At 37.7% G+C, this 23732-nt stretch overlaps 1 protein-coding gene across 4 annotated transcripts in view; it reads left to right on the top strand.

Annotated features, from left to right (window-relative positions):
• FOXJ3 (forkhead box J3) overlaps window positions 1–23732 on the top strand; it is a 140515-nt gene that overhangs the window by 1037 nt on the left and 115746 nt on the right. For all 4 annotated transcript variants that reach the window (XM_073902796.1, XM_025856084.2, XM_025856086.2 and 1 more), the window contains exon 2: window positions 21112–21172. Coding sequence is in view for 3 of the 4 variants with exons in the window: in XM_025856084.2 (XP_025711869.1) it covers window positions 21129–21172 (44 nt within the window). In the remaining variant the exon portion in view is untranslated. The remainder of the gene's footprint in view (window positions 1–21111; window positions 21173–23732) is intronic.

A 23732-nucleotide genomic window follows, 5' to 3' on the forward strand; every position in this document is an offset into this window, starting at 1 on the left:
TATCGTTCTTTTCTCTATTGCTTAATCCAAAAGAGTGTGCTCTTGGGGCTGATGCACTGAGGTGTGTAGTTTTCACTTCTCCGTTCTACTTTTTGCGTGTTTGGTTGGCAAAGGTTTTTCTTTTCTGTGTTGTGCGGTTCACATCTCTGTTGCTTCTAGTTGGATTCCTGAATGAGCTGAGTTGGGCTGGCCCGGCAGTTAGCTTTTGGTGGGCATCTTTTTTTTGTCTTTTCCTGACCTTTATTTTTTCCTTCTATTTTGCTTCCCAGTGAAACGAGCGCATTTTATGAAAGTATTACATGCATGGCTCTTTACTTGGAACGCGGTACTAGATAGTTTCACTGAGACACATATTTCGTGGGAGCTCTTTTATTTCACTTTTGGTCTTTTTCTGTTGAGTATCTTTGCGCTATTCTGTTTTTTGAACCTGGTTTTGAAACGTGTTTTGGGTAGTTCCAGGTTAAGGTTTCCAGTTTCCTGTGTTTCCCTCTTGTGTGACCACAGATTGCTCCCTTAACAGGGAGCAGGCTACAGTAGCAGTGAGAGAAGCCTTATTCCTCCTAGACCATAGCAAATATTTATAGAAAAGCAGTAACTCCCTTCATTTTTCTGTTTGGCATATATGGATGTGGTTGAAATTTTTAAGTTTTTTGTTTGTTTTTATTATAAACCTGAGGATTTTTGTTTTCTTTTTGTGTCTCTTGGAGGTGAGGTGAATCTTGGTATTGGTTTTTGTGATACTGGGGACTTTTCATGCTTTTATGAGTATTTGTTGGATGGGGTCAGGCCATGTTTATTTTGGCTCTTTTTGGTTCATTAGTTTGGGTGAAATAAAATCTTAATATTTTGAAGTCACTTTTTAGATTCCAAGTTGGCTAGCATGCTCACTTTCTCTTGATTTGTTTTTTGCATTGTGTGTTCTCTTTGTGTGTGTGTATATATTCCTTTTATGTGGTACAATTGTTAGTATATTCTCCTATGCAAAATAAAGATATTTAAATATAGATTGTCTGCTTTTATCATGCTAAGTATGGGTGGGGCAGTGGAAAATAGAGTTTTTCTGATTATTCTGATTATTATTTAGTAAGTCAGCATTTGTATACTTCTGCAAAATACTGTGCTGTGTGTGAAGTAGTCTGAAGAGATAAGGAATAAAATATGTGGTCTTTATAAATGTTTCAACTTTGGGGAAACAACATGTAACATACATATTCATAAATTACCAAGTAACATCAGACTCCTGGTTGGGATAACAGTGCAGCCAACCTCAAAGGTATAAGTGAGATTTGCAGAAGATAGGAATTTTCAAAGGGGAGGAGATGTATTCCAGGAGAGTGAAGGAGTATTTACAGAGGTAAAGAAGTGACAGTGTATAAAAAGATATAGCAAGGGATGCCTTGGTGGCTCAGTCAGTTAAGTGTCTGCCTTTGGCTCAGGTCATGATCCCAGATCCTGGGATCGAGTCCTGCATCATCGGTCTCCTTGCTCAGCAGGGAGCCTGCTTCTCCCTCTGCTTTCTTTTCCCCCTGCTTGTACTCTTGGGCGCGCTCTCTCTCTCTCTGACAAATAAAATCTTAAAAAAAAAAGAGAGAGAGAGAGATAGCAAGTAGGTTGACCTGCATAGAGAATCTGTATTGGTAATAGTAATATATGAGTTCAGGATTGGTGAGTAGGTGTGGGTGGAGGACCTATCAAGGATGTAAGGTTTAGTTTGATGGGGTACCATATTGGGTTCTAAAGACTGGGAATAAGATAATGCCTATTGTCCCTGAGGAAGGTTCTGTATTGTCTGAGTGTTCTGGAGTGAGGAGACTGACTAGAATGGTCTTGGAGAATTTTAGGAATAAGGTGAGAGTCTGACATAAGGTAATGATTATGGGAATAAAATAATAACTACATTTATTGTTTCCTGTATGCCAGGCATTGTTCTAAGCTCTTTACATATATTTATCTCAAAATCTCCTCAAAAGTCTTTTAACTATTCCTATGAAAAAACTGAGTTACAGAGAGGTTAGGTGACTTGCAACCAAATCCCGTAGAAAGTAAGCTGCAGAGCCAGGATTTGAACCCAGGCAGTCTCATCTTTGAGCTTTTGCATTTAATCATTAAATTATGCTATCCTAAGGAAGAAGCATAGGATATGTAAGAAGATGAATGTGTGAGTAAAAATTAATTTGAACTTAGTGATGATTGTGGACAAAGGGAAGAAAACAAAAAGCATTAAAAGATAAAAGCCTGGAGTCCTGGGAGGATGACTGATAATAGGAAATTAGGAAAATATCACTGTGACTGAAAATGAGCTAAGATTGGTTATGGGCACCATTAGATGGGGTACAATCAGTTTTTCAATAGCAGGCTAGTTTCCTGCCAGTCCTAACGGCCTTTTCTCCTTGCTGGTTTGACTCTGGTAATGAAGACTAGTTTAAGCAAAACAATTAGAAAAACAGATCTATTCAGAAGAAAAAAATGTACCCCACATTGCAAAGCCACATAGAAATAGCATAAGAATTATTTTGGTTGAGCCACTACTGCTTCCCAGCCTTAGTGAAGACAATGAAGAATTGACTAGAGTAAGATTCAAGTATCTGAAATATCTGTAGTACATTGTTATAGGTTTAATAGAGATGAAAATGTAGATTGTTCACTGACCAGAGGGCTGTGTAGATGGTAGTAAAAAACAGGTGAGTAGATGAGTGATGGGAAGTTAGTAGTATGATGGTGAAAGAGCTTCAAGGTTTGGAATTTTGGGTGATATTATAGACTAACAGGTAAACATTCTGAGAAGAACCAGGAAGTACATCATTGCTATAGAAGCCAAAGATAGGAGAGGTACTGTGGCTGATAGTATCAAAGGTAGTCTGGGAGTTCAGAAACAATCATCATGATGAAAAGACTATTGAACTAGGATGGGAAGTAATTTTTAACCTTAGAATTTTTTTTTTTAAAGATTTTATTTATTTGAGAGAGAGAATGAGATGGAGCATGAGAGGGGGGAGGGTCAGAGGGAGAAGCAGACTCACTGCTGAGCAGGGAGCCCGATGCGGGACTCGATCCTGGGACTCCAGGATCATGACCTGAGCCGAAGGCAGTCGCTTAACCAACTGAGCCACCCAGGCGCCCTAGAATATTTTTTTTTTTAAAGATTTTTTATTTATTTATTTGACAGAGACACAGCGAGAGAGAACACAAGCAGGGGGAGTGGGAGAGGGAGAAGCAGGCCTCCCGCGGAGGAGGGAGCCCGATGTGGGTCTCGATCCCAGGACCCTGGGATCATGACCTGAGCCGAAGGCAGACCGTTGACCGACTGAGCCACCCAGGCGCCCCTTAAGCTTAGAATTTTGAAAGGAAGGATAAGGATAGATGTCAGATTTGTTTTCCACAGAAGGATTTGTAGAGACATTATGGTCTGGTTTGGTAATTTTTTTTTAAAGATTTATTTATTTATTTTACGGGGTAGGGAGAGGGAGAGAAAGTCTCAAGCAGACTCTGTGCTCAGCTGGGAGACTGATGCAGGGCTCCATCTCCCAACCTGAGATCACGACCTGAGCCGAAACCAAGAGTCGGACTCTTAACGCAGATGCACCACCCAGGCACCCCTGGTGTGGTAATTTTAAGTATTTTCTCTTCATTCTTCCACCAGTCTCATTCTTTCTTGTCTACATGTCAGAGATACTCAAATATCAGGAAACTCTCTTTCTTAAAGAAGCAAATGTATTCTAAAGCTAGTGATTTTATACTTTAACTGTTCTCACAAACTTTTTTTCTTATTCTTTTTAAAGTTTTTTTGAGGTATAATTCACATATTATATAGTTCACTCATTTAAAGTATATAGTTCAGCAGTTTTTAGTATATTAAGTTGTGCATCCGTTACCACAATCATCTTCAGTCATTTCATCATCCCCAAAAAGAAAGTCTGTACCCTGTTCTGGACATTTCATTTAAGTGGAATCATACAGCATATGGTCTTTTGTGTCTGGGTTCTTTCACTTAGCATACTGTTTCAAGGGTTATGCATCTTGATGTTTGTATCAGTATCTCATTCCTTTTTATTGCTGACGAATATTCCATTCTATGGCTATACTACCTTTTATTTATCCATTCGTTAGTTGGACATTTGGGTTTCTTATTCTTGTAAAAACCTTTCTTCATCTTAATCCTCACCCTGCCAATTTCATTCCTCCTATGGCTTTTCTTTTAGAGTGTAACCTCTGCTATGCATTCCTCTAGGCATTGGGGATATAAAAATGAGTAAGACATGGCCCCTGAACATTGATGTAGTGTTTATGGTTTACATAAATTTTCTCATACATCATTTCATTTCACAACAGCCCTGTTATGTGGGCAAAGTATTTTTTAAGATGAGCAATTTGAAATTTAGATTAGGTGACTTGCCCAAGATTGTCCATCTAAATCAGTAATGGAGCTTTGGATCTTCTTAGTCCATGTTCATTGCTATTTCTACTACTCTGTGCTGCTGTTCTAAGTTAAAGGATTCCTATGTGAATTTCTGGATAATTAGAGGGACTGGGAAATTTCCTTACTTAGTGAATCAGTAGTTTTTAATGTTTAATCTTAGGATTAAAATGTTCAGGACTTAAAATGAAGTGTGTGTGTGTGTGTGTGTGTGTGTGTGTGTGTGTGTGTATGTATGTTTTAACCAGATTCTGTCACTTGTTTGCTCTGTGATTTAGATAAGTCATTTCATATTCCTGCCTTTTCTTCAGAACATCGGTGGGTTTATGTGATGATGATAGTGTCATTTTCTGAAGCCTTACTATGGGTCCAAAAGTATTCTGAGTACTTTACATTTATTATTCATATAATTCTCATAACAATTCTAAAAGGTAGATTTTATTTTTATCAATTTTACAGGCACAGAGAGGAAACAGGCACAGAGAGATTAAGTAGCTTGCCTGAGGTTGTATAGCTAGGGATGGAAAGAGGCAGGATTTGAACGCCTGCAGTCTATTTTCAGAACTCAGTGGCTGTTAATCACTACATTGTACTGCTTACTGTGTTATGAGTTAATAGAGGGTAATATTTCAAGTAAGGGCATGATGAGAATATGAAGATTGGATTTTGAGTGTGTTGGGGAAGCAAACAGCAAAATAACAGTTGACATTGTGTCCACATTTTTTAAAACTGTGAACCTGATATCGCAGTGTACAGAGATGTTGTTTATGCTTTCAGGTACACTTTTTGTTTGTCCTTCCTAATAGTCTTTCAACTCAGAAATTGTATTATTTTCAGTGCTCTTCACTGTTGGCTTTGTTAGTCACTTAGCTTTCCACATTGCTGCTGTTCAGGAACCTTGGCTTGAGACAGCCAAAACTCACTTTTACCTCTACTCAGCCATCCTATAACTAAATTTTTGTTTTCCATTTTCAACAGTTAGTATTTCAGTCCTAGATAGAGGTACTCTACCCTCCTTCACTTGAAAACTCAGAAAACACCACAGTGGCATTTTATAACTGTCAAAAAATTTGATCATCTTAATTGGCATAATTGGATTTTAGTGCACAAATAACAAGAACCAAAGCACAGTGTTTTGGTTAAAGAGATTGACTTATACTGAAATTGGAAAAGGCATCTGCTATACAGGATTTTGGATTTAATAGAATTTGTTATAACCAGATCAGCAAAGCATTATTACTGTGGGCCATCTGTTGGGATATGGAAATAGCTTTGTTATATGGAACCAGATGTTGTATTTATATTTATAACAATGGTATTCTACTTATTTTAAGTAACCTTTTGTGGTTAGGTACCTTCAGCTTCTATTCTACTTGACATATCAACTGATAACTTGAGAATGTGATGTCTTTCAAAATGGTTATTATAGAATTGAGACAAAGTAACTGAAACAAAGCAAATGAGACTCATATATGGTGTCAGACTTTTGTACTGTAACAAGATAAAATAGGATAAATAAGAATATGATTTAATTAGGACCATATTCAGTATAAGAACTCTTACTTTGACACATTTAATAAGCATAGATTCTAATAGTTACGAAACCACTCTGGTTGCTTTAAGATTTTAGCATAATCTGAAGTGATTTCGTTTTGGTATAATCAGACCTACATTGACACTGCCCTGTCTGACTTCTTTCCCATCATCAATGGGTGAAGTAGTCTGTAATGGACTCACGCTTATGGAATGCAGTAAGAGGAACTGTTGTCGGAACTAATCTTAGAGGACTCTCTTCTGAGTTGAATGCTAATAGTTTAGGGGTGGGGAAAATCCTTGCGTGGGAGTTTTTGGAGAAAGTCTCTATAAACTTTGCATGTTGGCTCTCTTAGTCCATTTGGGCTGCTATAACAAAATACCACAGATGGGTAGCTTATAAGTAACAGAAATTTATTGCTCACAGTTCTGGAGGCTGGAAAGTCTAAGATCAAGGCACCAGCATTGTTGCCTTTTGGTAAAGGGCCCCTTCCTAGTTCAGAGCTGGCACATGTAAAAGGTGCAAGGGATCCTTCTGGAGTCCCTTTTATGGGACACTAATCCCATTCGTGAAGGCTCTACCCTCATGATCTAAGCACCTCCCAAAGACCCACCATCATTTTTGGGGGTTAGGATTTCAACATGTGGATTTTAGGGGGAACAGAAACATTCAAACTGTAGCATAGTATTGGCTATTTTTTCATTATCTTCACATGTAGAGAGGGTCGTGAAGAGTTAGGTCACATACGGGAGAGGGTCACTGAAGAGTTGATCCATTATTCCAGGATGATCCTGTATTTGAAGGAGACTACCCAGTAAACTTTAGCTAAACTTTTCTCCTGGAGTACAAAGCTAAAAGCTGTAACTGAATTCACCTATTGGACAGCATCCTGCCCAGTGGTATAGTGATATCAAGGAAATAAAATTGATCTCATTGATACAGTGTTGATGTTACCTTATTAGAGATCTCAGAAGTTGGGATTGGAATTTTTCTTAGAGACCTGCCCTTACTGTATGTTGACACAGATTTGTGAGGGGAATGGATGAGAGGGGCAGACTGTTAACTCGTGAATAATTTCAGATTGTTTGCTTACAGAGAGATGGGACTGAGAGGGGAGTGCAATATGTTAAAAATAAGTTATCGTTAAGATCCTAGGTTTTGGTTGGTGGGTATATATGGGTGCTTATTAAATTGTTAAAAAATGACTAAAGTTTCTGTGGCTTGACTGTAGAACTTTGGGAAATATTGACACAACAGTCAAATATGCTGTCGTCAGGAGCAGGTTGACTGTCATAGCAAGAGATGAATAATATATGGCATTAGTTTCTGCTAGTGTCGTTGGGTCTGCATATCTGTTGTTACAAAGCATGTTTGCTTTACCTGTCTACCCTGTGTAAGGAGGTCTTGATGGTATTGTCCCACCGTATATATATAGTAATCACCATCAGAAAAGGCACTTTGCATATGTGGGGAAGTCATGTTTTATATTGTTTATTATATTTTTATAGGGGATGTGTGTTTTGGAAAAATATCCATCTTATAATTTGAATAATACTTTTTGAAAAGCATTTTCTCTGATCTGTTGGGTTTTGAAACCTCCTAACAGCCCAGTTATAGAGGTAGGGCAAGTAATAACGCTTACTGACAAATGGAGAAAATGAGTGCTCACTTTGGCAGCACATATACAAATGGAGAAAATGAGATACAAGCTAAGACTTAGTGTTACTCAAGTTGTTCAGTAGAGCAGAGACAGGAACCAAGATTGTGCATTCTGTTTCTGGTCTTGTACGCTTTATAGAAAACTGACAAAGTTTTTGTGAAGAACATACTTTGGATTTTTGAGGTAGAAATGAAAGGTTATGGACCCCAAAGGACCTGGGCTACTTGCAGCAGAACTTGTGATAATACCAGACTAAGGGACGTAAACCTATCGAGAACAACTTCTTCCCTTATTAAATTTGGGTCAATTTCCAGTCATTGGATGTATTTTTACTTGAGTCTGCTTTTTTTGTCTTTGTAGAATTCTGGAAGCAAGGAGGAGACAGAATCAGAAGGGATACTTTTAAGAATTAGAAAATAGCAGATTTGGTCTTATCTTATGGAAGTACACATCTATAACCTGTAGACATTAAGAAAATGTACCTGGAACATGAATCTACTAAGGGAGCTAGGGTTACTGTGAGTCTATTTTCTCTTTACCAGTGGGTAGGAAGAGTGATAGTATATAAAGAAGTTAAAACTGCACAGAAAAAAAGACTGTGAGGGGCGCCTGGGTGGCTCAGTCGTTAAGTGTCTGCCTTCGGCTCAGGTCATGATCCCGGGGTTCTGGGATCAAGCCCCACATCGGGCTCCTGGCTCAGCGGGGAACCTGCTTTTCCCTCTCCCTCTCCCCCTGCTCATGCTCTCTATCTCTGAGTCTCAAATGAATAAATAATCTTTAAAAAAAAAAAAAGACTGAAAGAAAGCATCGCAACAGGTAGTCTTTATTTTCTCCTTTGAACTTGTTTGTATTTTGAGTTCTCTACAGTGAGCTTATACCGTTTTTATAATCAGAAGAATTAAACATGTGTGAGAATTTAGAATGAGAATTTAGAGAATTAAAAAAAATGTGAATCATAGCACTTTTGAAGAGCAGTTTAAACACTTGGTGTTGGGACACCTGGGTGGCTCGGTTGGTTAAGTGTCTGCTTTCGGCTCAGGTCGTGATCCCATGGTCCTAGGATGGAGTCCTGCATCAGGCTTCTTGCTCAGTGGGGAGCCTGCTTCTCCCTCTGCCTGCCACTCCCCCTGCTTGTGCACTCTCTCTCTCTGACAAATAAGTAAATAAAATCTTAAAAAAAACACCACACTTGGTGCTATCAAAGTATTTTGCTTTCTAGGCAGTTATCTTAATAAATCAGTTTGATAATTATTTCATTATAATCTATCGGTCAAATTGTGGGTGTAATAAGTGTTTTGGATTTTTCTTTGCATTAGAATTTGGTCATTTAGCTCCGCTGATTAAGGAATTAATTTTAGTTCTTTAGAAGCAACCAAGGCCTTAGGTTTACTTACAGTAATTACTTATCAATAAGTAACCTAAAAATAGCACTTCAGTTTATAATGAAAACTAGACTTAAAATCTACTTGTATGCTACCATATCTTTGGCAGGTTTCCTTTTTTTTTTTTTTTTTTTAAGATTTTATTTATTTATTTGACACACAGACACAGTGAGAGAAGGAACATAAGCAGGGGGAGTGGGAGAGGGAGAAGCAGGCTTCCCGCGGAGCAGAGCCTGATGTGGGGCTCCATCCCAGGACCCTGGGATCATGACCTGAGCCGAAGGCAGACTGAGCCACCCAAGCGCCCCCTTCGGCAGGTTTCTAATAAGAAAAACCATTTGTAAAGTGCTTCTTTAAGGTACTGTTTTCATCCAGGGACATTGGACTCATTGATTTCTCTAACTTGTTTGCACATTTATTCACCGTCTGCTGTGTCCTGGGCACTGTACTAAATGCCAGGGACACAAGTAAAAGACAGGGTGCTTGTCAGCAAAGACTACAGCTTTTAGTTTGGGAGAGACACTGCAGAGATAATCCTTGGCATATGGAGGTATCTGGAATTTCTTCTGTTTTTCTAGTTTTTAACTAAAAAGGTAGAGTGGCTAGCTTTGTTTTTTGAAGAACTTAAATGTATTTAGTGGTGTCAGTAGATGGCTTTAAGAGCCGCTAATGACTTCATGGTTATTTCTCTGCCTGTAAAATATTCAAATCATTTATCTAAAGAATTTCCTCATCTAAGGAGCATTATTTTATTGAGATAAATGACCTACGCATTCAGATTTGTTTTGGGAGCAATCTTGTATTGACTCTTTCAGGATAGTGTCTTTTTGTTATTTATCCTCTGTACTTAGCACTGTAAATGACATTAACAGGCATATTATATATTCACTATAGTTGTAAATGAAAGGATATTTCATGTTTAAGTTTAATTTTAAGAATTTTTTCGGATTTTATTTCTTAAGAGAGTGCGAGAGAGCTCGAGCATGCTCTCGGGAGGGACAGAGGGAGAGGGAGAAAGATCTGAAGCAGACTCTGCACTGAGTGGGGAGTCGACTTGGGGCTCGATCCATGACCGTTGTGAGACCATGACTTGAGCCAAAAACCAAGAGTCAGATGCTTAACTGAGCCATCCAGGTGCCCCTAGAATTTTAATATTGACATATGTATCGTATCAAGAAGTTTTCTTTTGTCTAATATGGTGAGAAATACAGTAGTTCCTAAATTAAGAGTTACTCATTCAGGCCATCGAGATTTCCCACTAAAGCACTTGATACATACTTATTTGGCTACTCTTAGAACACCTGTAGTCACTGATACCTGTAAGGTAGACTGTCTTTAGCTCTAACTGAGGTAAAATTTCCTTTAACTTCATCTCTTTCTTCGTTCTCTGTGGAACAGTAGAGACCTAGTTTGTGTTCTTTAACAAGATAATCCTTCAGATATTTCAGTGATTATTCATTCAGCAAATATTTCTTGAACACCTGTGCGTGCAAGACACTGTCCTGGGCATTATGAGAGATCTGAAGGTAATAGGCATATTCCGTTCACAAAGAACTGATACAGAGAAGGAACCACCAGCTTGTTGAAAAGCAAGTTTTTGCTTATAATCAGAAAAGCTTTGTGGAGGAGATAATGTTTGAATTAAGATTAGTGATGGACCCTCTAGGCTGACAGCATAATAAAAAACCTAGAGATAGGGGAGCACAGTGCAAGTCAGAGGAGTAGCAAGAGGTCCAGGTTGTTTCACAAAGTATCCTCCAGAATATTAAAAATATTCACTGTATCCCCAGCACTTGGAATGTTTGGCAGATAATTGGGGCTTGGTGAATTTTTGTTGAATGAATGAATAAATGGTTCCTTTTGGGAAATACTAAACATTCTTCCTGAAGAATCATAAAGCACTTGACGATATTGAACATTTTGATAAGTCTGTTAGAGAAAAAAATGTTTATCTCAAAATTATCTGACAATGGAATGCCTATTAATACTCTTGAAATCCTCTGGAATATATTACACTGGGGGTCTCTGTGGTTGAGGTGACAAGGAAGGCTGGGAAGTGTTTTCTTCTCCACACTAAACACACCCACTTTTTTCAGACATTCTGCACTTGGCATTTGGCTTCTAAACTCCTCACTAGTCTGATATCTCTGCCTGCAAGCATTCTAGCTTGTAAGTGTTATTTAAAATGTGATGCTCAAAACAGAGCACAATACTCCAGTTGTGAACTAACTAGTAAAGAGTGCATGGGACTGCTGCCCTCCTTGATCTGGATATTATTCTTTTAATCAAGTTTAAGATTGTATTTTGTTTCCTTTTAGCAGCTGAGTCACTCTCTTGGCTCATGTTCACTTCTCATATTAATTTACAAGAAGTTCTTTGAGTAGATTCAGAGAGATTTCCTATTAGTAGAGCTAACAAATGAATGCCGGTTTTCTTCTGATTGAGTCTAGGCTGTTTTCTTCAGAAGTCATTCACTAGTCATTCTTAAGCTTCCTGAAATCTGAGAAAGAAAAGAAAAAGAATTAATTGTACAGTGCTGGACTTGACCAAGTAACAGGAAAGTCCACAAGTGCATTGCTGAGCATTTGCAAAAGTAAATATAATGAATCCCCATATATCACAGATTTGACCATCATTAAGCTATTTGCCACATATACCTCAACTGTCTTTTTTGCGTAAGTATTTTATTTAATTTTTTAAAGTTTTTTAAAAAAATTATTAGAGAATGAGCCAGAGGGAGAGGAACAAGCAGACTCTGTGCTGAGCAGGGAGCCTGATGCAGGGGAGCTGAAGGCAGATGCTTAACCTATCTGAGCCATCCAGGTACCGCCCTCCCCCCCCGAAAGGTTAGTTTGACATGTACCTGGCCCACTAAGAACCAGTAATCCAGTGTTAGAGACAGATGCATACAAAACAATACAAAGCAGATTATTTGCCTTCCAGTGTCATGCCTTGATTATATAGCCTCCCCCTGTCTCCACCCTCCTCAGAAAATGCTACCAGGGGAATCTTAACCCATTACTTTAGTCATGTATTGATGAGACCCCCCCCATTGATTTCCTCTTGAATCAACCTAAATTATACTGTTTTTGCTTGGTACTCAGTCTTCCCAGTAGCTCCCACCTTTACCTAACATGGAACTCAAAGCACAACCTTTTTTTTTAAACTAAATTTATATAATTTTGCAGAATTTTCATTTTTCAAACAATATTATTGGCATTTTGAGAGCAGAAGCCTTGTCTTTTTTTTCTGTGTAATACTGGGCAGCATTTTTTTTTTTTTAAGATTTTTTTTTTATCTATCAGAGTGAGAGAATGAGGGAGGGAGAGAGAACGGGAGCACAAGCGGGGAGGGGGAGTAAGGGGCAGAGGGAGAAGCAGACTCCCTGCGATTATGACCTGAGCTGAAGGTAGATGCCTAACCAACTGAGCCACCCAGGTTCTCTTTTTTTTTTTTTCTTTTTAGATTTTATCTATTTATTTGAGAGAGAGAGGTGCTCTTTTTTTTTCTTTTTAGATTTTTATCTATTTGAGTGAGAGAGAGAAGCTTAATAAGTACTTATGGAGAGTATTGATACATATGCTGGTGGGCCTATTCTTGCTGCCTCCTACCCTCCCAGAGTCAGCTAAAGCTTTTGCCAGTTAAAAGGAAATAATCCAGATCTAAGTCTCTTTTTCTCTTACCCCAGAAGCCTCCTTAAAAAAAAAAGCCCTTTCAGTGGTCTGAATCACAGATGACAGATAATGTGGTTTGCATGTGGCCACTTCCCCATCACTTTGTCCATGGCAAACTACTAATTATTGGTTGTTTTTAGACATGACCTCCTCAGTGTAGCACTTCAGGTAGCTATTACCTATTGAGCATAATTGGTAAATGATATGAAACCTTTCTGCTATCCTTGTCCTAAACCAAGAGTTCCTGAATTAAGCCTTGTATCAGAATCACCTGAGATACTTTTATTTAAGATTCCCTAGGTTTCACCCTAGACTCTTGAGTCAGGGTTTTCAGGAATGGATTATTAGAATTGGTTCTTAAAAAGTTGGCAGTGGTTTGTAGACTGGCTTTGGGGACCAGACAGGTAATTTTTTATTTTGTTCAACAGCTCTAGCAGTGGGAGACTGTAGCTTCCCATCTTTTCAGTTGCAATACAGCTTGACATTCCTCTGGTAATCAGTACATTCTGATATGTTCAGTTTACTTTTCAGGGATATGGTAGGATCTCTTGCTTTGAATTACACCAGGCAAAGCACATGAATCAAATGCCCAAGATAAAAGATACAGGATCCAGAGAGGTGGCATCTTGGCTTTCTAAATATAACTGAGTTTAAATTTAAAGCCTCAAAACCCTTAAACCCTTCAGCCCTCTGAAAGCTTATTCTCTCTGTTTAGTGAATACCTTTAAAAGTTTAAAATAGAAGAGTTCAAATTTTTGGAGTGAACAGTCTTTTGAATTTTTCCCATATTTCATGTACGTTCAGTAGAAGTGACTTAAACATATAATATTTAATTTCATATATTTTTGTCAGATTTTCCATAAAAACAAATCTATAAATTGGGAAAAAGTTCTTTATTAGACCACATAATATGATCTTGGGACCGGAAATTGTGGTTAAGTTATTGAGCAAAGTAGAGAGACTGAAGCTTCAGGATTATCTGTGGGTTAATGACAGACCCAGAAATAGAATCCTGTGTTATTTGCTTGGGTTATGATTTGGTTTGAAGAGGGTGGCCTGTGATCTGTTTACATAAATTGCCCGAAGTAAGGTTTGGGGTTTGGAAGAAGCTATAGCTCTGTGATGTTTGGCCAAGAAGCTTCACTCCCCCGACATTTACCACCTGTTTGATTGACACTAGACCTAAACTATGGAGGGGAAAGAGGCAGTTAGTTCAGACTCTTTAGTCTTATAACAGTCTTAAAAAGCTAAAGCTGATTGTTGCTTGCCAGGCATTTTTCATATTCCGTTTTAGAGAATAACAAGACCTGGTCTTGGTTTTGTTTTAGGAGGAGAGAGGTATAACCTAAATAGTTGATTTGTAGATACTAGTAGAATGTCTTTCTGTAGAATTTTGTATAAGATTTTTTTTATGAACCATAAGTGTATCTTCATTAAACATGTTTAATTAATAGATGGTATGGTTTGGAAATAGTGGAACTCACCAGCAAACAAACTTTCCTGAACCACTAACGGTTCAGGGGGTTACAGATTTGAGAATACTGCTGTAGTAGCGTTGCTTTCTGGTGAAGTCATTACTTTTACTCTCCCTTTCCTGTTCCAATTTGGGGGTGGGGGTGGCTCCTGTGGCACTAGTGAGGGAAGAGGCAGGAACTGAACAAGAACATTTGTGTGATGGAGTTGTAAACTTGCTTTTTTTTTTAAGCTTTATTGAGATAGAATTCATATACCGTACAGTTCACCTATTTAAAGGGTGAAAATCAGTGTTTTTTAATGTATTCACAGGGTTGTGTAACCATCACTGCAGTCTAATTTTAGAACATTTTCCTCTCTCTGAAAGAAATCCCATACCCAGTCAATCCCCTTTACTCCCCCACTCCTCAGACCCTAAGAAACTAATCTAATTTAATGTAACTGTTGATCTACAGTCTAACTACTAATATAAATTTGCCTGTTTTGGACATTTGATGTAAATGGAATCATGTAGCCTTGTGACTGGCTTCTTTCACTTACCGTGTTTTCAAGGATCATGTTGTAGCATGTATCATTCCTTTTTTATTGCCAACTACTATTCCACTGTATGGATATAGCACATCTTATCCATTCATCAGCTAGTGGGCATTTGGATTGTTTTCACTTTTTTGCTATTATGATTTAATGCTGCTGTGAACATTTGTGTATAGATTATTCTGTGAATGAATGTTTTTCATTTCTTTGGTATATACCCTAGGGGTGGAATGGCTGTGTCATATGGTAACTCTGTTTAACTTTTTAGTAAACTGCTCAACTGTTTTCTGAAGTGGCTGCACTGGTATCTCATTGTGGTTTTGATTTGCATTTCCCTGATGACTAATCTTTTCTGTGCTTATTGGACATTTTTAGATCTTAGTAACTTCATCTTTGCCCATTTTTTTGCAGTCAAATGCTCTACCTATGAGCTGTATCTCCAAATCTTTTTTTTTTTTTTTTTATTTGACAGAGAGAGAGACACAGTGAGAGAGGGAACACAAGCAAGGGGAGTGGGAGAGGGAGAAGCAGGCTTCCCGTGGAGCAGGGAGCCTGATGCGGGGCTCGATCCCAGGACCTTGGGATCATGACCTGAGCCGAAGGCAGACGCTTAACGACTGAGCCACCCAGGCGCCCCTATATCTCCAGATCTTTGCCTGCTTTTAAATTGGATTATCTTTTTATTATTGAGTTTTAAGAGTTCTTCATATATTCTGGACACTTAACTTGCTCTTCTAACTATGGATTGGTTCTAAATTATTTGCCTTGAGGTAGGGAGAAGTATTCGATGGAAGACTTTATTTAAAAGGTCTCGTGAGTTTTCAGTCAGATCTTGTTCTTATTTGAAGTGTACTCTCTTTTTCCAGCTCTTGAGGAACCTGGTTTATTCATATATTGAACAAACATGACAGCTAACTGTATACCAGGTTTTGGGGACGTAACAGAATGAAACAAACTTTTATGTGCATTCCAGTGGGGAAGAAACAGTGAAACAGAAGTCGTATCAGTTGGTGACAAGAGCTGTGAAGAAGAAAACAGGGTAATGGGGGATACAGTGTGATGAACGTTCTAACATATTCTTCACCTGTGATTTCTTAATCTGTTCCTCTCTGACTGCTTGACCTTGTTGCACTTCCCATTTATCTTCATTTTATATTAAACCTCTGTATCCCCTCCCCTAATTCTTAACCTTTTGCAGTCTATTTTTGCTTTCACTAGGGCACAGAACCCACCCTCTGTACTATCAATGATCTTCTAACGAAAGCCAATATTCTCTTTTCAGTATGTGTCCATCTTAATTGACATGTTGCCTTCTGTGCATTAAATCACTTGCAGCCATCGCCAGGACAATTTTCTTAAGTTATTTTTATTTTAAACTAGTTCCTCTTCTCTTAATTATCTATTAGTTCTCCAAAGTTAAGTTTGGCCTCCTGTCTTCCTTTAATTCTCCCGCGGTGAATTGATCATTCTGACATGGTTTTAATTGCTTTCTGAGAGCATAGGACTCTGAGATCTCCCTTTTTAGCTCAAGCTGTGCCACTGCCTTTAGGTGTAGCTAGTGGAGGTGAGATGAGCAGCTGATTGCTACTCACTCAGCAGGATTCTTTTCCCCTTACTCCTTCCTCTGGCAGATTTCTTCTGTTCAGCCTGATTAAGACAGGTTATTTCTTTGCTTTAATAATTACCTGTGACTAATGGTATAACAAGTCACAAGGCTCAGTTAAGTAACATGAGTCAAAGGGGTGGTTTCTTCATGGATGCTAGTGAATTTTATACTTTCAAGTCTTTTGAAAGACAGGTCTAAGTTCAGAAGCTAAAACAAAAAAAAGAAGGAATAGTTTCTTACCTCTAGTGCTGTAGCATTTATTTTCAACAAACTTGTAGTTCTTTTTTCTAATATTATGCTGATGCTTTCATTCAAGCTATGGTCACCGTAAGTGAGGCATGACTCTTCTCTTTTGTGGAGAGGAGGAAATTAAGCCATAGAGAAGGTTAACAGTATACCTAAAGTCATAATTAGGATTCCAAATCTAGGTCTTGACTCAAGGTCATGAATGTCATAAGTTCTTTGTAAACTATAAAGCATTATATTCCTGTGTTGGTGGGAGAAAGGAGAATAAGAATTAAGATAAGAATTTCTTGGGAGCTTTTTCAAAATTCTTCGTCACCTCCTGCTCCCAAATAATGCATTATTATACTACTGTTAGTCTCTTAAACATCTGCTTCCTAAATGTAAATAGTTTATAATTAAGTTTATTTTATTTTATTAAAAATTTTTTAAGTCATCTCTGTGCCCAATGTGGCGCTCGAACTCACAACCCTGAGATCAAGAGTCGCATGCTCTACTGACTGAGCCAACCAGGTACCCCTGTAACTCAATATAATATACACTTGCAGACTGCTTACATTATTAAAAGGAATTCTATACTCTTGTGTTGGTTATGGTATATAGTACAGTTGCTTTTAGTGGAGCATACTCATCAGTGAATGGCTGTTTTTTACTACCCATATTCTGGCTGTGCCATTTTACACAAACTTTCTTATATGTTGATTTTTTAAAGGATTTGGAGAAAATTCTACAAGGTGCTTTTGGCACCAACTCAAACTGTGTAAATTACGGATATAATTGAATGAGTTAATATAATTATTCAACTATAATTGGCTTTAGAAATGTGAGTTTGTAATTCAGAGGACACTGAGACTTTCCTGACTGAACTGTGAACTTCAGCTTTCTTTTGTGAGATTTCCATGTTGCTGGTCATTTGCTGGGTAGGGAGAAGATTGGCAGATGTTTGTTCTTTCAGTTAACCAGCCTGGGGTTAACTCGATCTCAGGACCCTGGGATCAGGACCTGAGCTGAAGGCAGACACTTGACGACTGAGCCACCCAGGCTCCCCTAAAGTTAGTTTTTTATTGAGATACAAATTCACATACTGTAAAGTTTACCATTTTAAGGCATAGAATTTGGTTTAATGCTGAAGTTTTTTTTTAGTATTTTTATTAGGGACTTTTGGTCACTACTAATCTACTTTCCAAATATGTGGTCTTTTGTGTCTGACTTCTTTCACTTAACATAAGGCTCTCAAGGTTCATCCATGTTGTAGCATGTAACAGGACTTCATTCCTTTTTATGGCTGAATAATAATATTGTATATCATGGATATTGTGTAGATATGCCACATTTTGTTTATCCATTCGTAAGTTGAACATTTGGTTTATTTCCACTTTTTGGCCATTATAAATAATACTGCTATGAACATTTATGTGCAAGTTTTTGTGAACATATGTTTTAAATTCTCTTGGGCATGCACACACATGTACCTGTGTGTGTGTATCTGTCTATCCATCCCCAAGAGGATTTTATACACACACACACACACACACACACACACACACACACACTCGTGTGTAGCATTGAGTTGCTGGGTCATATGGTAACTTTTGGAGGAGTTACCTTTGCTTTTGCTAAAACCGATATTGTAGAATATTAATAGAATGTGATTTAGTCTTAAAAGTCAAATGGGCTAGCTCACTCTCCACATTCTCTTATCCCCACCTATCCAATCTAGACCATGGGACGGCCCACCTGATAGGTAGATTGTTACTGTCAACAGAGCAGGTGCATCCAGATCACTGCCTGTAGAGTCCTGAAGTAGTCCTGAGTTAGCTCTACCCAGTAACCAAGTTATTTACCTTTTTGGTGAGGAGTGGCCTAAGAGCCTAGGAGTGTTTAGGGAAGTCATTCCTCATAGAAATCAAGAATTGGAAAGACATGTTCTGTTTTAACAAAGGCAAAGAAAGGAGTTAGGCTAGAAGGCCATTCTTAGATAAAAGGACTGTGTCATTTTATGATAGGAAATACATTAAAGATGATGAATTTTGTTTTGGAATGACAGATTTCGGTTTTCCAGGATGGAATGTTGTTAGATATTTATGTTTGTAGATTAGGAGATTGATCCCTGTTAGAGATACAGATAAGAGATTCATACAGGTAATTGAAACGTGAGTAGTTAAATCATCCATAAAGTAAAACAGTAAAGTGTCTAGTAATTACTGTATCTGGAAATCTTTGAGGTTTTGATTCTGCATACTGATGTTTCAGCTATATCTTTCTCTGAGTGGCTTGTTTCCTTCTGGGTTTTGTGATCCCCCCCCTTCTGGGTTTTGTGATTTTTTTTTTTTAAATTGTGAATTAATTAGTTAATTTTTAAAATATTTTATTTGAGAGAGAGAGAGAGTGCTATCGAGTGAGCACAAGCAGGGAGCCCATTGTGGTGCTCAACCCAGGACCAGGGGTCTTGACCTGAGCTGAAGGCAGACGATTAACTGACTTAGCCACCCAGGTGCCCCATGAATTTATTTTGGTACCTTATCTGTGAGAGTTCTAGACCTAGATCAAAGGCAGATTCCTCAGAGAGGGTTTACATTTGATTTTCAAAAGTGTGGGTGGGGAATATTACCATTCTAGGACTACCCTAAACAAAATTCTAAGTATGAAGCTTTTTAAACTATAATCTAGGTGAGAATCAGCTTGTAGTTATAAATATCAGGGGAGATACTGTTTTACTGCAATCATAGTCCCCCATCCCCTCGTTGGCATTCAGTGCCAAGGTTAAGAAACAGTTTTCCTTGCTATCTCTCGGGTAGCACTTGGACTTTGCTTCTTGAACCTTGGGCCCCATTTGCCTTCTGAGTGCAAGCTGGAATTCATAGGGTTTGGCAAAATGCCTTGAAGGTGAATGAAAGCTTTTTTCAGTACCCTGCATACTTCTTTAGTTCCTCTGTTATATTTAGTTTTTGGCCTTGAGCGGATGTTATTTTCCTTCAGGATTATTAATTTATAAAGATTTTAAAAGATTTTATCCAATGTTTGTGATTTTCAGTGACATGTTGATTAAGCTATCTATTCTGTCATTCTAGCAGAAATAGAAGTGCCTTGTCTCGGGGTGCCTGGGTAGCTCAGTTGGTTAAGCGTCTGCCCTCGGCTCAGGTCATGATCCCAGGGGTCCGCTTGTTTTTCCCTCTCCCGCTCCCTCTGCCTGTGCTGTCCTGCTCTCTGTCAAATAAATAAAATCTTAAAAAAAAAAAAAAAAGAATAAGTGCCTTGTCTCTCTCCAGTGCATGCAGGAACAATTAGATGTTGGGAATTTGTTCAGCCTCTAGATTTTTTTTTTAAATCTGGTTTTTTTTTTTTTAGATTTTATTTTTATTTTTTGATAGAATGCAAGCAGGGGCAGTGGGAGAAGCAGGCTTCCCATCGAGCAGGGAGCCGGATGTGGGACTCAATCCCAGGACCTTGGGATCATGACCTGAGCCGAAGGCAGACGCTTAACGACTGAGCCACCCAGGCGCCCAATTCAGCCTCTAGATTAAAGGTTATAGACAGAATCTACTGTTTTGTTTGGTCCACAGGGTATTTAGAAAAGAAAAATCAGGAGATTTCAAATAAAATTTTGGATTCTTGCTATTAGTTCTTAGAATATTGGGCTTGCAATCCTGCTTAGCAGCAATTGGCTGGAACTGGGACTAGCAGCCGATCCATCCCCTTCATTGTGAACATGTTTTCTTTAGTTGCACATAATCTTCACCATTTGTGCAGTGTATGCATATATATATGCTTATGCTGTTCCAACTTCTCTCATTCATGTTACCTGTAGACATTGTTACCTAAATGCTGTTTGTAGAGTACTACCTTGTGCCAGGTAGTAGCGCTAATAGACCATTTTACATTTGTTCATTGAATTATTTAATTCTAATAACAAACCTGCAATTTGTCCCTGATGAGTAAATAAAATTAAATAGGCAGTATTTATCCCTAAGTTACAGATGAAGAATTTGAGGTTCAGTGAGGTTACATAAATTCTTCAAGGTCTCATGGTGTCATAGTTGAATTTGAACCTAGAGCTTCTTATTCAAAACTCCTTCCATTTATTTGAATGCTATTTTTAACTTTCTTTAAAGCAGTGGAACTATTCTTCACATGCAGTCTTAGTGAATTTTGGTATATAAAACCAGTAAAGATAACACTGCTTTGATTGATGGGATGGGGGACAATTATGTGGGGATGGGAACCTGCATACTCAGCTCTTTGGTTTCCTTTAGGCACTTCTCTGGAATCAATAGGATTCCACGAAATAACTCGGACACACTCTCTGTATAACAAGCATAACAATTTGTTAAATTTTAAGAGTTTTCACCTCCTTTGGATATTACAGTTATAGTGTGTCTCTTTCTTTTATGCTTCCTGGTATGTCTGTCTTCTTCAGTATAATTCCTCTTATTGTTTAATAGCATTTTTGATTCATACAGGTATTTGTTCAGATAGTGGTGAATCTTTTAGCCTTCTCTTTGTTTTCAGATTGTTTTAATTAGAAATGAATCTTATTTATAGTTTAATTTACTTCGGAGCTTCTGCTAACTAACTCTTCTTTACTTTTCAGATTCTCTTTGTGGCCAGATGGGTTTGTATGGACAGGCTTGTCCATCTGTAACTTCATTAAGGTGAGTGCTCTTTTTTTCCTTATTGAACATGTAACGTTTTAAAAGTTACGCCATGAATTTCAAGGTGAGGTTCGTAATAAAATATAGTTTGTCAGACAGTGCTATTTGATGGGTTGGGAGATATTTTTGCCTACAGAGATAATTAGTGGTAATGGGATTTGGATTTTAATTTCCACTTAGTGAATTTACATATGTTCTTGTATATGGAATAACAAAATTTTTATACTTCATTTCTTTTTAAAAATATTCTGCTTTCTACATGTTTTAATTAGAAAATACAGAGTAAATTTGATTGCTTTTGTAGCAGATTAAATAAGACTCGGTGCTAGTTTTTATCTCTTTCTAAATGATGATACAAACATGATACCTAGATTATCCTCATTTACAGTAAATAAAGCTTAAAAAGTAGGAACTAAGTTGTATACAACCCAGTAGTCTTAGATTTTTTTGAAGTTGCTAAATCTTTTCTACAAATTAAATCTTACGTGAAATCCTGTGAATAAAACAGATACACACAGGGCTTTTCTCCTTGCTTCTTAGGCTTTAATATTCTACCGTCACAATTGCCCCTGAGGGATTGTTGCAATTCCCAGAGCACGGTTTGAAAAAATAACCTAAATCTAATCTGTTAATTGAAATCTTTCAGATTAGAACGTGAAGTGTTGATGACAGTATCTACTGGTCTCATGTAACTGCTGCAGCTAGGTGTATTATTTATTCATTCAGCATACTGAGCACCTAATATGTTGTCAAGCACTATTCTAAATGCTAGGACTATAGCAGTGAACATAACAGATAAAAATCCTATAATCATGGAGCTACATTCTGGTGAAGGGACAATTAATAAACAAGAAATACCTGTTAGTATATATGGTGCTAAAGCGAGCACAAGAAGTATGTTAGTGACAGTGATGAGGGCTAAGGTGAAAAATAAAATAGAGAAGGGGAATGGGAAATACAGGCGTGTGTGTTATTTTAGCCAAGGAAAGCTTTACTGACATGGTGACATTTGAAAACCTGAAAGAGTGATGGACTCTTCGATTTTGGTTATGTGGAATGTGAGCATTCCTGGCAGAGGGAATCCAGGAACTGATGAGGCAGGAGACTTGCCTTATGAGTTAGAGGAACAATATTCTGGATCAAAATTTTTTGTGCCTACAGCTATACATTTAGCATTTAATTAGTACTCTGGTGTCTGAGTTGGGTTATTTAGTATCCTTATATACATCTTTCATTTCTGTAATATTCTGTATGGTCCATCTATAAAGCAGAAAGTTGATATTCTTAAATGTGTGGATAGAAAACCATTTGTCTTTTTTTTTTTTTTTTTTTTAAAGATTCTACCTATCTGACAGAGAGAGTACAAGCGGGGGGAGCAACAGGCAGAGGGAGAGGGAGAAGCAGGCTCTCCGCTGAGCAGGGAGCCTGATGCGGTGCTCGATCCCAAGACCCTGGGATCATGACCTGAGCCAAAGGCAAATGCTTAACCAACTGAGCCACCCAGGAGTCCCTTATTTATTTATTTTTTTTTCGTTTTGTAACTGGAAGCAGGCATTGAGTTTGATACAAGGAAGAGGAGAAAAGAATGACTATTTTTTGATGGTGGTGATGGGGGAGAATCCTGGATTACTTAAAACCACAATAAATTTTAGTCTACTTTCCTGTAGTCTTCCCCAAACAAGAAATGGCCTCCCCGACAACACTGTCCAAATAGGAATAGAGCCGAACTCTTAACTCAAACCCACTGACGAATGCTTGTTTGCCATGCCTCTCTTGTATGTACTACCTTTATATCTTGTGTTATAATATCTGTATATCTAGAAAATGGCTAGATTGAAAATAGGAAGTATATGTGTTGGTGGAGAAGAACTGGATATGTGGCTGGGAATGAGGAAATGGGTAGGCAGGTAGGGATTTGTAGGCATAGGTAAGAGTGGGAGTGAACATTTTATGTGTAAATAAAGGTGGGGGTGAAATGAAAGTATGTGACATTTAAAAATTTGTTGGATAGGAAAGAGTAGTTAGTAAATTGGATTAAACCTCCCTCCATCCTTAAATATTTAGGCTAATAAACAAGTATTGTTTTTTGTAGATGATACTGGATATTTAATCTGAATATGTTAGAATTATTTTTAAAATTTCACTTGCTGTATTTTATGTATTAAAAAGTAATACGTTTATTGTAGAAAATTTGGAAAGGTAGAGAGCCATTGTTAATGTCTGTATATTATGTAATTCTATACCAGTAGATACTATGTGTGAATTAGAAAAAGCACCCCATATTTTCTTTAAAAGAATGATTGCAAAAGATTTTGTAGTGATAGCAAGATATACTCTTTAATTTAAATAAGTTACTTTTGACACTTTGTTTTTCTTTGCTTGTTAGTATAGGTAGCATTGAATTTTAGCAAAACTTACTGTAACAGTATAGTATTCTATATAATGAGACTTTTTTTTTTAAGTCAGGATCATGTCGGGGCAGAAATCACACCACTTGTTTGAACACAGAGATTTTAACAGAATCATTAACTATGTATAAAGTTGTTAAGTAGGTAACAAA

The sequence above is a fragment of the Callorhinus ursinus genome, unplaced genomic scaffold (genome assembly GCF_003265705.2).
Source record: "Callorhinus ursinus isolate GAN/ISIS: 27379988/994484 unplaced genomic scaffold, GSC_fseal_2.0 scaffold18, whole genome shotgun sequence".
Classification (NCBI taxonomy): domain Eukaryota; kingdom Metazoa; phylum Chordata; class Mammalia; order Carnivora; family Otariidae; genus Callorhinus; species Callorhinus ursinus.